This window comes from Podarcis liolepis (assembly GCF_965112155.1).
Source record: "Podarcis liolepis genome assembly, chromosome: 5".
In the NCBI taxonomy this organism is placed as follows: Eukaryota; Metazoa; Chordata; class Lepidosauria; order Squamata; family Lacertidae; genus Podarcis; species Podarcis liolepis.
This window is the reverse complement of record NC_139556.1, coordinates 68,688,832-68,704,284: the sequence shown is the minus strand read 5'-3', so window position 1 is coordinate 68,704,284 and position 15,453 is coordinate 68,688,832. Positions and strand designations below refer to the sequence as shown.

The window sequence follows — 15,453 nt, the reverse complement described above, 5'->3', positions numbered from 1 at the left end:
TTCAGGCACCCAACATAAGGATTGTCTTGCTGATCAAGCAGACGTCCAGCCAGCTGAGCACATCCAAGAGTGGCCAAATAGATGCACAGGCAGTTCATGGGAGCAGGATGACATACAAAGCTGCCTTATACTGCGTCCAACTAGTGTTCTGTCTAATCCAGTACAGTGGTACCTTGGTTCTCAAATTTAACCCGTTCCAAGAGTCCTTTCGACCTCTGAAATGGTTGAAAACCAAGGCATGGCTTCCGATTGGCTTCAGGAGCTTCCTGCACTCAACCAGAAGCCGTGGAAGCTGCGTCAGACGTTCGGCTTCTGAAAAAGGTTCACAAACAGGAATACTCACTTCCAGGTTTGTAGCATTTGGGAGCCCATTTCTTCGGGAGCCAAGCCGTTCGACAACCAAGGTTCCACTGTACTAACAACACTGACTGGTTGAGCTCTCCATGATTTCAAGCCCTGCCTGGAGATGTCAGGAATTGAACCTGGGGCCTTTTGCAGGCAAAGCATGTGACCTTTTTACCTTTCTGTCACTAAGCTTACAGTCCTTCCATAAAAGGACTCAACATATAATGGTATGTTGTTGTTTAGTCGTTTAGTCGTGTCCGACTCTTCGTGACCCCATGGACCAGAGCACGCCAGGCACTTCTGTCTTCCACTGCCTCCCGCATATAATGGTATATTATACGTTATCTGTAGTGTGTAATTTAAACATTTATCCCGCAGGTTTTTTTAATATATAAAATGAACCTTTTCCCCTTGTGTCTACTGGGGTTAGATAGATCGGTCTATTTTTGCTCCATTTCTGCAACCTCTTGCGATTACAGTGGTACCTCGGGTTACAGGCGCTTTAGGTTACAGGCTCCGCTAACCTAGAAATAGTACCTTGGGTTAAGAACTTTGCTTCAGGATGAGAACAGAAATCGCACATCAGCAGGGTGGCAGCAGTGGGAGGCTCCATTAGATAAAGTGGTACCTCAGGTTAAGAACAGACCTCCAGAATGAATTAAGTTCTTAACCCGAGGTACCACTGTATTATTTTTAAACTGTATGCGAATTTATGGAGTTTTAGTATGCCTTTTACTGTAAAAACAGTGCCTTTTTCTATTCATTTTATCCTAAAATATGCATTTGTGTATACATTTTTATGCATATTTTGGTTCTTTTTTTAAAAAAAGCCAAAAACCGTATCACAAATTCAAAGATGCCCTAAACCAAACGATAACTGTCTGGACCACATATTAGTCCAGAAAGTGTGAATCAAGCTAGTTAGCTTTAAAATGTGGACCAAATGAAACCCTTGAACATTCTTTATGCTTGTCCTATCGACCTGCTGTAATGGGATCTTCATTTTCTTATAACAGCTATAAAATCTGCCCCACTAGTATCTCTCTGTGTGAACATTCCATGCTTAATTGCTTGAACATTTTCATCTAGAGGGGAAGCCAGGCTAGTCTATTGCAGAAAAATCAACAGAACATCTAATGCAGAAAAAACCAACAGAACACCTTAAAGTCTTAACAAACAAACAAACAAACAAACCAGCAAATGCTTTGACAGTCACTTCATCAGATGCAGACATTTATGTGTCATAAAGCTAAGCAGAATTTAACCACCACAGAATTTAAGCACCACACAAAGTAGCTTCAAGAAACTTTATAACATGTTTGGCTATATGTGTTGGGTGAGCATTTAGAATATTGCAATTAAATTTCATTATTAGAACTCTGAAGTCAGTTCCACATCTGAATTGCGTACACTCAAATATTGGAATATTTCTGTCAGCTGTGATGCCAAATATGTGGTTTTAAAGGTGTGTCTGTTTTTTGCCTTCCCTTTCCCATTTTGTCTTATATTTCTCTGAAAATTAGTTGTGTCGCTTCTTTGAGTTTTGCTCAATATTTTTTATAAATATAAAGCCACCATATTATGCTTGCATTTTGATACTGCACTGCTCCACTTACTTCAGTTTTTTCCTATGCATACTTCAGTGCTGTTATCTTAGATCCCTAATTATACATATCGCAGGATAGCAGTTTTCAAATTACTGATTCCAGAGCAGTCTCTCCCTCTCCAGTCAATAGCGGTGCCTCCACACACAAAAAGGGGATTTAAGTAGGTGAATCTGCATATGTGTAGGGAAAAGGATGAGTAGTCTTTTTCAGTACCTTTTCAAAGAGCAGGCAGCTTGAAAGAAATTATGCTGCTCTCAAGATCATGGGTAGGCAAACTAAGGCCCGGGGGCCAGATCCGGCCCAATCGCCTTCTAAATCCGGCCCATGGACAGTCCGGGAATCAGTGTGTTTTTACATGAGTAGAATGTTTTCTTTTGTTTAAAATGCATCTCTGGGTTATTTGTGAGGCATAGGAATTCGTTCTTTTTTTTTCTTCTTTCCCCCCCAAAATATAGTCTGGCCCCCCACAAGGTCTGAGGGACAGTGGACCGGCCCCCTGCTGAAAAAGTTTGCTGCCCCCTGCTCTAGATGATTCTGATTCAAACAAAACCACATACTTGGAGTTCATGTTGAAATATAGCTATGCCTCAAATTGCTCTGTTCGTAGGCTTAGTTGTTGCTTTTTAAAGAAATGGCACTGAGGCAATTAATCAAGAGACTTAATAAAACTAATCAAAAGCTTTTATGATGCAAATCTTAAAATTCATTTCTTGGAAGTAAGTAGTCAGGCTATTTGTGGAGTAAGGGTTCATATAATAGCCTACTTAAAGGGCAGTGATTGGAGGCTCTTTTACACATGTATTTCATGTGGTAGGGAACTGGGGCTAATTTCAAGTCTCTTGGGCTACAACTCTAACCCCAATTACCTGGGAATAAGCCCCACTGAATTCAACAGGATTTACTTCTGAGAAGACAAAGTTAGGATTTTGCTCTGCTGTATATGAATGAAATTTATTACAGTCCCAGACCAGATTCACATACCGTACTAAGTGAACATGAAACACGATAGAATTATGTTTGAATTAACAATTGAATATGACAATAAACAATAGGAATATGGCAGCCATTAGAAATGTGGATTAGGTCTTAGTCCCTAAAATATTATCTGGAGGCCTTAGTTTTTGTAATAGCACAGCTTGTTCACTGAGTTTTATGGCAGCCGCGCAAAATTTGGCCACCCTTAGCGTGATCTCTGGATCCCTATCCTCTATGAGGGATTTTAAGCATTGAGGTTCAGACCCGCTTGGAATTTTCTGTATAACAGGGGTGATAAAGACTGAGCGTATATCCTCATAAAAATGACATCGTAGCAAGACATGAGAGATGGTTTCCACCTCTATCAGGCCACAGGAGCAGATTTGCTCCGCATACGGTTTACCCACATATCTGCCCTGCAATAAGGCAGATGGCAGCACATTGAATCTAGCGAGGGTGAATGACCATCTATATTTAGATATTTGTAATTTTGACAGATATATTGCTGGGGTAAAACCTCTCCCATTGTCTTTGATTGCTGGGTGCTTATTCATCTCACTCATGTGACACTGAAATTCTACGTCCCAGATTCGTTGGTGAATTGTTGCTCTGGCTTTCCCATAACCTGCGGCTATCAGTGCCTGTGGCAAAAACCCCAAGCCTTTTAGCTTTTCGTATAATGTAGTTTTCCATTTTGATTGATCGGGATCCAGTAGGGTTAATCTGTGCTGTATACACAGGAGCATATGGGTATTTGATGCTTCCACTTGCAATTGGCATGTTCCATCCCAAATGTGAGAAGTGTATTGTGTCTTGACCTTGCTTAGTTCCACTTTGTATATGTCTCCTCTGGAATCATTTAAAAATACATATACAAAGAAAAAAGATGAAATCTGTGTATTTTATTCTAATTTAGATTAAATATATATTTGGCATTAGCACTCCTGGACCTTCAAAGTTAAAGTGGGCATGATCTCTCCCCTCACGCATGCTGCCCTCTGGAGGACTGGAGATATGAGGTGTGTATGTGAAGAGGAATGGAAGTTGTACAGTTAATGTGCACAATAACCAGCCATTGTACGCATTCACCAGGCCTCAAGGAGAATGTGCACATCCTTCTTTCATGAAGAGAAAATTGTACGCATTTCCCAGTCAATATACATGGAATATATAATATATACAGGAGAAATGTACAGGCTTCCTGTAGCTGATAATGGCGATTATGTTGGCATGTGTGAGTGTCTGTCCAAAGGCCCATGGCAAAGGCTGAGGGAGGGGAAAGAGGCTCCATTGATCCCTATGTGGATCCCCTTTCACATGTAGATGGGCATGTGGTTGGATTGTGCCCTAAATAACTAAAGTGAGACATAAAAAATCTCAGAACCTGAGCAGAGTCATATTTTCTAAATCCAGTGGTTCAGAAATTTGTTAGCAATGCTTAATGTTATACTGCATTTTATACCAGTTGTGGGGGAACACAGTGGGAAGAGTCCTGTTGCTTAAGGGATTCCTCTAGGCATCTGGTTAGCCACTGTAGGAAACAGGATTACAGACTTGTTTGGTCTGATCCAGTAGTTTGTGCTCTTTATGTTCTTTAAATGTTCGCTGCTGTGTTGTAATAAGCAAAAGCAACCAATGTCACCAGAGAAAAAATATTACCGTATTTTTTGCACCATAACACTCACTTTTTTCCTCCTAGAAAGTAAGGGGAAATGTCTGTGCGTGTTATGGAGGGAATGCCTACGGGTGGCATGCCTACGGATTTTCCTCCTTTAAAAACTACGTGCGTGTTATGGTCGGGTGCGTGTTACAGAGCGAAAAATACGGTATGCAGCATCCGCCATCTCCCATACACAAACTTCTGTACACGGGATTTGCCCTTTCCCTTTCTTTGCAAAATTTCCACTTTCCCTTCAGCTGTGCACAGCTTACGCCTTCCTAAAACTATGTTTAAAAATCTTGTACAGTGGTACCTCGGGTTACATACGCTTCAGGTTACATATGCTTCAGGTTACAGACTTAGCTAACCCAGAAATAATTCCTCGGGTTAAGAACTTTGCTTCAGGATGAGAACAGAAATTGTGCGGCAGCAGCGGGAGGCCCCATTAGCTAAAGTGGTGCTTCAGGTTGAGAACAGTTTCAAGTTAAGAATGGACCTCCGGAACAAATTAAGTACGTAACCAGAGGTACCACTGCATATTGCATACAATTATGAACAGATGATCACAGATGATTGAAGGAACCAACTTATCAAATTCACCAACCTGTGCATACATATTAGGCATCATAAATAATTACAGTGATAATGGAAGGAGCAGTGGCAATCAGATTTTTTAAGGGGTGTGTGTGTCAGAGAGAAACAAAGAGTGCAACCCTCCCTGGAATGCATATTATGAAATAGTTTTGATAACCAACTTTAATCATTGCTGCATCAGTATGCTAAATTAATTGTCTGAGAATGACTGTTCCCTTTTACATTGCTAAATTGTAGTTCATCTCCTCAAAGTACAAATGTCTGACAAATAAACTCCCCCTTTGTTGTTGTTTAGTTGTTTAGTCGTGTCCGACTCTTCGTGACCCCATGGACCAGAGCACGCCAGGCACTTCTGTCTTCCACTGCCTCCCACAGTTTGGTCAAACTCATGCTGGTAGCTTCAAGAACACTATCCAGCCATCTCGCCCTCTGTCGTCCCCTTCTCCTTGTGCCCTCCATCTTTCCCGACATCAGGGTCTTTTCCAGGGAGTCTTCTCTTCTCATGAGGCGGCCAAAGTATTGGAGCCTCAGCTTCACGATCTGTCCTTCCAGTGAGCACTCAGGGCTGATTTCCTTCAGAATGGATAGGTTTGTTCTTCTTGCAGTCCATGGGACTTTCAAGAGTCTCCTCCAGCACCATAATTCAAAAGCATCAATTCTTCGGCAATCAGCCTTCTTTATGGTCCAGCTCTCACTTCCATACATCACTACTGGGAAAACCATAGCTTTAACTATACGGACCTTTATTGGCAAGGTCACGTCTCTGCTTTTTAAGATGCTGTCTAGGTTTGTCATGACAAACTCCCCCTTAGGTTCTCTAGTATTTCACCTTAGCCAACTGCTTCTCCCTCTCTCCTTTTTAAGCATAAAAAGCATTGAATACTCTTCTTTACGTCTTTAACACCAAGCAGGAATAACAAACGTTAGGAATGACCCCTACAAAACAAAGAAAAAGCACTCGGTTTTTCTTTCTTCCTTTCAGATTTTGGCTCAGCCAACCACAAGTAATTTATATGAAGACATTCAATATGGCATAACCTAAGTATTTTGCAAAAGGTGGTGCTGATCTAGCAAAAGTTACATAATTAAATTAGGGTGAGATTTGTACCGTCGAATACTGAAAATCCCTCACAGGTTCATTGATTTGGAAAATTAGCGAATCCTCTTCAATAGGCACTTAAGGACATTGCCTCTTATTTAGTTGTGCTTAAAAAGATAAAAAGAAAAAGCCTGTGATTCTGTTTTATGAATATGATGCTCAGATAGATTACTTAACCCATTAAATATTGTGAGAACATTTGGAAGGGGTGAGAAAAAAGGACTCGTTTGCATTGCAGCAGTTTTAAGGAAATACCCATATACAATCTACAGTTAGACACAGGGGAAACAAAAGGGCGAGAAAGGAGGGGAAGGGGTAAGCAAGGAAAGAAGGCTGTTTCAGTCACGTATTCTTAGGCCTGGGCATGGTCACAACCCAGCGCTGCATACTATGACTGCAGCCCTGGTGGTTCTGTGCACATGATGCAGGTTGGCTTGTTAAGGCAGCCTTGGGGAATCTGTGGCTTCCTCATGCTGCCCTCTGGATACTCCAGGTCCACTCTTGTTCTCCAGGCCTCCCTCTGAGGAGAGACAGAGATGTGGCTGCTACAATGTGGTGTAGTGGTTAAGAGCAGTGGACTCGTACTCTGGTGAACCGGGTTTGATTCCCTGCTCCTCCACATACAGTTGCTGGGTGACCTTGGGCTAGTCACACTCCTTTGAAGTCTCTCTGCCCCACTCAGCTCACAGTGTTTGTTGTGGGGGAGGAAGGGAAAGGAGGTTATTAGCTGCTTTGAGACGCCGTAGGGTAGTGATAAAGCAGGATATCAAATCCAAACTCTTCTTCTTCATCCCAGGGGAAAGCCTTGCTGTGGACTGTGGGGTGGCGGAGAGAAGTAGTGTCCAAGGGATGGAAATGGGTGGAGCAATGGAAGGAGGGGGGAAAGCCCCCTGCAACCAATCAGGACTGACCTGTATTAATGGTGGTGGACAAGTGGGGCAGAATGGATGGAGGGGAAGGAAGGCACCAACAGAGGGAGATGGGCTGGTGTGATGCTGTCAGCTCCACCTACCTTTGGCTCTGGCCCCACCCATGTTTGTTTCTGGATCTACCCGGCCCCCAACAGTTTACCCCTGAGGAAATATAGCCTTAAATAGGAAAAAAGAGTTCCCTGTCCCTGCATTAAAGATCTGCGCAGTCCTCTCTTGCTGCTCCACCTGAGCACTTAGCCTCAGCTTTTTTCAGGTTATGCTCAGTTATGGCCCAAGCAGTCACTTCAAGAAGAAGGCCTCTGTGGCTCACATTCGGCAAGCAGCTCCTCCTTAACACCTTAATATGACTTTGTGCTTCTTCCACTGAGAGTAGCCTGAGTGTTGGGACCCTGAGAAGGAGGTACGGTACTTGGGCTATGACCTGAAGGCCTGTGGTCCTCGTTGAAACTAAGCAGGCTTGAGAATCCCATGTGCGCCTCCTTGCGATATATGGAAGAAAGGTGGGATTTAAGTGTGATAAATAAATAAATCAAGTGTAAGGTGGAGGAACTTTCCTTGAAATGAACATCTGGGCTTTGTGGAGAGCCACTCGTGTTCGGGTGCCAAGGTATACGGTGAGAGAAGGGTGAGCTATACTGGCTTTTAATAAAATTACTCTGCACCCTGCGTTCTGTGCTCAGGACAATCAGGATTGGAGCCAAGGTAATTCCAAAGAGCCAGGCAGTTATTTTATTTAGACTGCAATTCTTTAGGAGCCCCAGTCAGATTTATTTTTGAGCAGGTTGCGCTGTTAAACTTCACAGAAGCCTGCTCTCCAATGTGTGCTAGAAAATGATGAGTTATGATGATCAATGCCCAACAAATATTATGATTTGCAGCCCTCCCTGGATTAAAACCTATTTATTCTCCATGAATTAAAGGGAGCCGGCATGCCAAGCATTTTTGGTGTGCTCTGTTATCTGATGAATTAATGGCTGCTGTGTTTCTGAGGATATGGGCAAGGCTGACTGTGTGCAGGCCACACTTTCAACCATTTGTTCACCAAATAAGCTGAAATTTATATCTTGTTAATTGGCTCATTATTTCCTTTTCTATTTCTTACCATTTTTCTCTCCCTGGTGTCACAGAAGTTAAGGACACACAATACCTGTCTCAGGTATTTGGTCATAATTAGCAAAAGAGTTGGTCACAGCATGTGGCGAACATGATCACAACCACCTGATGAATCTTATCAAATGAGTTCATTTAATGGAAGAATATAATTAACAATCAAAGCAATTTATAGTGTGCATCAATGAGAGAATTTCTGAGCTGAGGGTTTACGGATGATTTGAATTTTCTCTCTCTCTATTTATGTATATGAGTCTGCAAATTGTCTTCTAACTGGGGATGTTAGAGAATTCTGTCATAAATGGAAATAGGAGTCGAAATCGCCACAATTTTCATGTCAAGAATGAAACTCACACAAGTGCATATGAGCAGTAATTACTATTGCTGGTTTTTTGGTCAATAATATGTAAATAATCATGCAATTTTATGCTTTGTTTTTGACATTACTGGAGGTTGTACACAGCCATCCTGACCAGTAGCCATTGATAGCTTTAGTCTCAATGAACTTCTTTAGCCTACGTTCAAAGCCATCCAAGTTGCAGTGCAAGTTTGACAATGCACTAGGTGAAGAAGTACCTCCTTTTGCCTATACTGGGTATTCCAGTATTCAGCTCTATATAAAAAAATCCAAATAAAAAAGTAGGGCAATCAAAAGGTAGCAAAATGGTGGCAAATTTTCAGGTTCTTCTGAAATCTTCAGTCTGACAGGATTCTGAAGAACTAAAAAGCTTGCTCACTCTTTTTAGTTGTAATAAAAGCATTGTCCTAGTGTATATTCTGGGTTGTTGATGTTTTGTCTTGTTTTGTTTTGTTTTTGCAGGGAAGGGGTCTTTAGATAAATGCAGGTTCAGGGTGCTGCTTACCTGATTACAGAAACTGTGCTGCACCTTCTTAAGTCTGTATTTCACACACACACAAAATCAGGATATTTGTCATGACTCTCCTGGAGTTATATGTATGTAGCTTGGTAGACTCTTCCAAAGCGTTTACTGAATCTAAAAAGTAAAGGACATTTACCTGAATGTTAAGCCTGTTGGGATACTGCCAGGGAGACAAAGTCCATCATGGCCCTACGTCGCCTCCAGACGTCCATTGATCTCCCGTAGACACGCAGTATCAGCAATTAGCGACACGAGCTCCAGAAATAGCTTGCCACATTCCAGAGCTGATGCACGCTCTTATCAGCAGATAATGCACAGCAAAAGATGCACGCAGGAGAGCATTATTTATAAGTTTATTCTGTGTTGGTCAGAACAGAGAAAACATGACTGCCTGCTTCAGTGTTTCAGGCACCGAGAGAGAGAAACGAAAGCAACAGAAAAACATAAACTTCCTGTCAACAGGAAATAAGCAGACTCTGTGACTCACAAAGCCTGCTCCCTTGTAAGGTGGAACGGAAATATCCTAACAAAGCCTTCCTTTCCTTTTCTATTGCAGTTATACAAGCAGAGTGGTTACCAATGGGATGAAGGCACAAATTAATAACCCAGAATTGAAAGTCAGAGGAATGGACCCACACGTCAGCAACTTAATTGCTAAACTGCAACAATTTAATCAGGTAAGTACTCAAGTTTCACATTCAACCTAAAAGGAAATATGGAATTGAAACACAGATTTGTAGTAATTATATGAAGCTTGAACATATTGACAAACCAGGATTCTGCAAAGAATTAAAGATGTCCTGGTATATGTCAGCTGACCAGGCAAGGCTGCATCCAGCCATGGCAAATTCCCACAGTTGCTTATGACTCATAATTCCAGTAGTTTTGCATTTATCACTATCTTCTGAGTAGGTTTCTATAAAATTGCACTAAGTTTATAAAGGCTCATTGCCCTAAAAAAACCTGAAATACCTTGCATGAACTACAGCGGGGCCACATTGGAACCTGTGGCACTACAAGTAGCCAGTAAAGTTTTGCTGAAAGTGATTCTTAATTTTCCCAATCCAGAAGAAAAAGATGGTCTGCCAGTAGGTATGCCAAAAACATGATGAATGGGTGCCTGCTTAAGTGATTCACTTGAGCTCTGTGGGTTATGCATGGCTGTCTACACAGAACTTCAGCTAGTCAGTGCTGAATATATTATGGCTACATAATACTCTTCCTTCAATCCACTGCTTTGCAAGTTGCATAGATGGTGTCAATCCAAATTAGCCAGAGCTACCTACCACATTTAACAGCAATCGATTTTCATTTAATGTAAGCATATTTTCTTGTCCAATTTGAGGAAACGTGGATAATGGCATCTGCAGAGTTTGTAATGACAGAGTAGCATCTCCTCCCTAATCACTCACCATTAGAGAATAGGTATAACTTTTGACAACTGCTACTGGCTGTAATATTGATTGCGCTGATTAGTGTGGAAAGGAATAGTGTATATCATGCAAAACCATGGCTCAAATTAGCTACTTTTTCTTCCAGTTGTGAGATGTAAGACAGGGTCATCTATGAGTTCTTCGTGATGACAAAGAACAACATGATTAATTTTGTATGGCCAGGGGAGTGTGGGCAAAGCACTAACAACCACCTCACGCCACACAGTAAACCTTTTTTTTAAAAAAAAAAAATGATGAGTGGAGTTTCCAAGATTGCTTGTAGTATGACATAGGGACCTGTCGTACAAGTGGGAAAACGTCAGACATCCCATTGGGTCCAAGCCATTGAGTGACCCTTGTGTAACTCTTTGGATTTTGTCTCTTCAGCACTAGTATACTAAGAACTGCACCTTCTCTCCGCAAAACAAAAATTCCACAAATGACATGACATCCTGTGCAATATATCATGGCCGCCAAGACTTGTTACCTCCTTGTAGGGGAGATTCTTTCTGTGACTTTCTGTTGACCTTTAAGAGAAAATGATCCTTAAGTGAAGTCCTGCCCCCCAACAGATGGAGATTTGTAGTGGGTAATTGACTGCGTGGATTAAACAGAATGCTTATTATTGCCTTAAGATGATTTGTTGTTAAGTAATATAAATTACTTTGATCATAATTTTAGTGAGATTTCTTCAGAGATCAAAGCATCAAAGAAGTTGTTAAATTTCTCTTTAACGCTTTCAGCATAACATCAAACATGTGTTGCCGTTTTCTTAGGGTGTTTATCTAAGACTGGATTAATTTATGAATAAAAAGCTAACACTCAGAAGATGATTATGGCTGCAACCCTTATACACATTTACCTGGGAAGGAAGCCCCATTAAACACTTGACATATACTGGCATATACCCCCGGTTTTTGAAGATAGTTCAACAGTTTTGGAAGAACAATATATTCCCCTTTCTTGTGGTTAATGGTTGAATGTGGCATTGGTGTAGCATAGCATGCTAAGAGATTCAGGTACAAACCCTGAAGTCTGTGGTTCAAATCTCACTTCTGCCAAGAACTCACTAGCTGGATTAAAGTGAGCTGCTTTCTCTGTCTCTCTGCCTCAGTCCCCACCCCCATCTGCAGAATGAGAGATAATACTGACTTAACTTTAAAGGTAAAGGTAAAGTTACCCCTGCCCGTACGGGCCTGTCTTGCCAGACTCTAGGGTTGTGCGCTCATCTCACTCTAGAGGCCGGGAGCCAGTGCTGTCCGCAGACACTTCCGGGTCACGTGGCCAGCGTGACAAAGCTGCATCTGGCGAGCCAGCGCAGCACACAGAACGCCGTTTACCTTCCCGCTGGTAAGCGGTCCCTATTTATCTACTTGCACCTGGGGGTGCTTTCGAACTGCTAGGTTGGCAGGCGCTGGGACCAAACGACGGGAGCGCACCCCGCCGCGGGGATTCGAACCGCCGACCATGCGATCGGCAAGTCCTAGGCGCTGGGTTTTACCCACAGCGCCACCCGCGTCCCTGACTTAACTTTACAGGGCTATAATTAGAAAATCCATGTGAAGCACTTTGAACACCTGAAAGCACTATACATTCTTTGTTGTTATCAACATTAGTATTATGAAAGCAAAGTTGCAATGCTATTTACTGGCTGATAAAATTACTATGTATTCAAGTAGGGGCTCCTTAGCTGCTATTTGGACCCTGGAGTGCTCCTAGGCTCTGAATCTTTCTTCAAGGAAACCCTATTCAAAATAGGTTGGCTGCTCTCCTAAAGTTGAAGCACTTCTGTCTTGTCTGGATTAGGCTGCATTTTATTGGCCTTCATCCAGCCCATTGTTACCTCTAGGCACTGAATTCAGGAATCATCCATACCTCCTGCTCTCTTTCTCTAGAACAGCCCATGAAATTGAACCTGTTTTTTTATTTACAGTAAGATGGCATAGTTGGGGACCCTATACTTAAGGATTTAATTTGACCAGAGGTTTTCATATCTAAATCACCTCATCACCTTCAACAATCACTTCTCCAAGAACAGTGGAGGAGCCCTTGAGGAACAATTACTTCTGCAGGGCACTGGCAGTTACAGATCACTAAAACAAGGCTATATGAAAGCAGTGCAAAGTCATGTTCATGCCAGTCCCTGTCAGAAGTGTGCTTTGCCCCGCGCAAAGCAGTTGCCTTTGTTTCATGACTTGAAGAAGTTTGCATTCAGGATTGCGCTTTCATTAACCCCCACAAGTGACACAGCCATTTCCACGGCCGCTGGAAAGAATAATGTCTGATTGATCACTGTGTCCAGCTAAACCAGTATGTGGCATTTCCAATTACATCAGCAGTTTAGCAGAGTAAGTTCCTCTCTTACCAATTAGGCAGAAAAGATTCCTCCTCTTACTTTATTCCTGGGTGCATTTTAATTAGATCTGTAGGCAGTCTCTCTCCTAACGTGCCCTGCAGGCTTCAGTGCCATCAGTCCTGAGATCACTCTGGTTCTTGTTATGATCATGTGCTGCTTCAACTGAAGTGACTCATTTAAAAAATCTTCAGAGACCAAGCTTACATTTGGGTTTCCCTGCATCTCGTTTTATTATATTTTGGTTCCTTAAGAATGATGTATAAACTATACTGGAGAAATCATGCCAAGCTGTGTGTGTATATTCTGAGCCAGTTTATTTTAATTTAGAATAACTAACACAGCCATTCTCACTTTCAGTCGTGCCTTCTAAGATAGTCATGTGTTCCTAGACCACCATTGCATTCCCTAGCTAGGCAGCCTGGGGTTCATTTTACTAAGATTTAGAATACGGGAGAGGAAGGAGGATATGTGGAGGAAGGATGCTTGAGGAATCTGAACATGGCAAATTCCACTGTGAAAATGAACGTGTGAAATTGACACAGCAGAAATAAACTGATTATTTGAAGATAAGTCCAAAGTCTGGCATAGGAACCTGTGAGTGTCCAGATGTTGTTGGAGTCCCCCTCCCATCAGCAGTCAGGGATGATAAGAGCTGGAGTCTAAGAACACACCAAAGGTCCCAGGTCCTCCCTCCCTGTCATAGGAAGTTGTCCTGTTGGACTTCAGTTCAAAATACTGCTCCTTAAAGACAAAATACTGCTCCTTAAACAAAACTAGTTGTATACACATCATCAGTTGGTAGCAAGAAGCTAAAACTAAAGCTTTATTCTGTCCAACTAGATGTGTTTATCTGGGTAATCTGACTGTTGTGAGGATTTTGCACTGTCTTGAGTAGAACAGCTTTTGCTGTGACTTTCCTTTCAAGGCGGCCCCAGTTCACCTATCCAGGAGCCAAGACTGCTGCTGCTCAGTCAGTACATGAAGAAGCAAGGCAGGGAGCAGCTGCTACCACCAGCCCAAGGCCTAATGAAGGGTTCAGAAGCATAAACATGAGAGGTGTGGAAAGGGGCTTCCTGGAGATAGAGGAGCAAAGAACACCTCTTGGCACTTCTACAGGACCTTCTCCCCCTATCTGTTGGGAGGCAGAGGGATTCCTAAGAAGTACCTATCTGGTTTTCCCAACTCTATTGGACTAGGATTTGGGAGGACCTGGCTATTGGGAATGGCCCCAGGGTATCATAAGACCTGGATCTTTCACTCCTCAAGCTCTGAAGCCTTGGAAAAGAGGGCTGAAGGAATGCACCAACTGGGAAATTGTGGTTGTGCTGCCAGGAAAGAGCAGGTGGAGTTAGAGGTCTGATCCTGTATTTATACAGAAACTTCAATAAATCATGAGTAGCTACACTTTGCTTTTCTGGTCCATCTACCCCTGGAGATCACAGACCCTGAAGCCTTTAACCTGCCCCTTCTTCAATATGGTCCCACACCTATAATTTATCATATTGTCCTTTTACTATAAGCCTCCACTATTTCTTAGAAAATTGAAGCTATGTAGTTTAAAGTCATCTCGTCTTCAATCTCTATGTTAATTACTATGGAATGGGAAATAATTTGTGTGTCTGCCTTCTAGGAAGGTTCCCCGTGAACATTTTAGCACTAATTGTAACCAGGGGGAATATTGCCAGTACAGGAATGAAGTCATTTGATTTGTATGCAAGTATATGACGTGTATTTAGAAGCGTTATTACAAAATGAATCACATCTCTCTGAATCTGCACATATATATTGTGCATCATAAAAACGATAAAGAAATCAGGGCTGTTATGTAGCTGAGATTTTTATTCCCATGGATGAAGATCCATCAATTGGCTCACTGGGACCGTCTAAAATGTACATGAATTGGAGCGAGGCTGAGCAACCCTACTGGTAGATCCCCATGGAGGAGACAATCTAGGGCAGAGACTCCAGAATGCCCCAAGACCTGTTGGGTACACAGGAACAAGAGAGAAGGGAGGACGGAGCAGTGTTTGCACTTGCTTTTTCCTTTTCAAACAAAACTGGTGTGCCTCCCTTTGTTTCTGCCCCATTGGAGTGTGTCTCTCCCCAGGGACATGTTGGGTAAATGGTTGGGTAAAGGCTTGGTCCAACCATCAGGTGGGGTAAAGCTGCCACTCTCAGTTCATTTATTATTTCTTGGCTTACTCCCTGCCAAACCGCAACTTCCACAAAGGGTCACCTAACCACTTGGGAAATTCTGGATAAAGATGTACATCTTATAATATTTTGCAATACCAGACAGATTTGTCATCAACAGGGAGATGAATCCATTGACAAACATGTTTCTTTTCCATGGAAGCATTATCTAAAAGCTCTTTCGACTCTAAATTTAACAGCTGGTCTAAAATGTATTTAATGTCTACACCTTCTAGAGCAGTCAGTGGAATTTTATGTACCTGAGAAT

At 42.2% G+C, this 15,453-nt stretch overlaps 1 protein-coding gene across 3 annotated transcripts in view; it reads left to right on the top strand.

Moving 5' to 3' along the window:
* The window catches only part of LOC310708276 (glypican-5-like), a 410,849-nt gene that overhangs the window by 214,611 nt on the left and 180,785 nt on the right, over nt 1-15,453 (top strand). For all 3 annotated transcript variants that reach the window (XM_083506454.1, XM_083506453.1, XM_083506452.1), the window contains one exon: nt 9,760-9,880. In XM_083506454.1, coding sequence (XP_083362580.1) covers nt 9,760-9,880 — 121 coding nt within the window. The remainder of the gene's footprint in view (nt 1-9,759; nt 9,881-15,453) is intronic.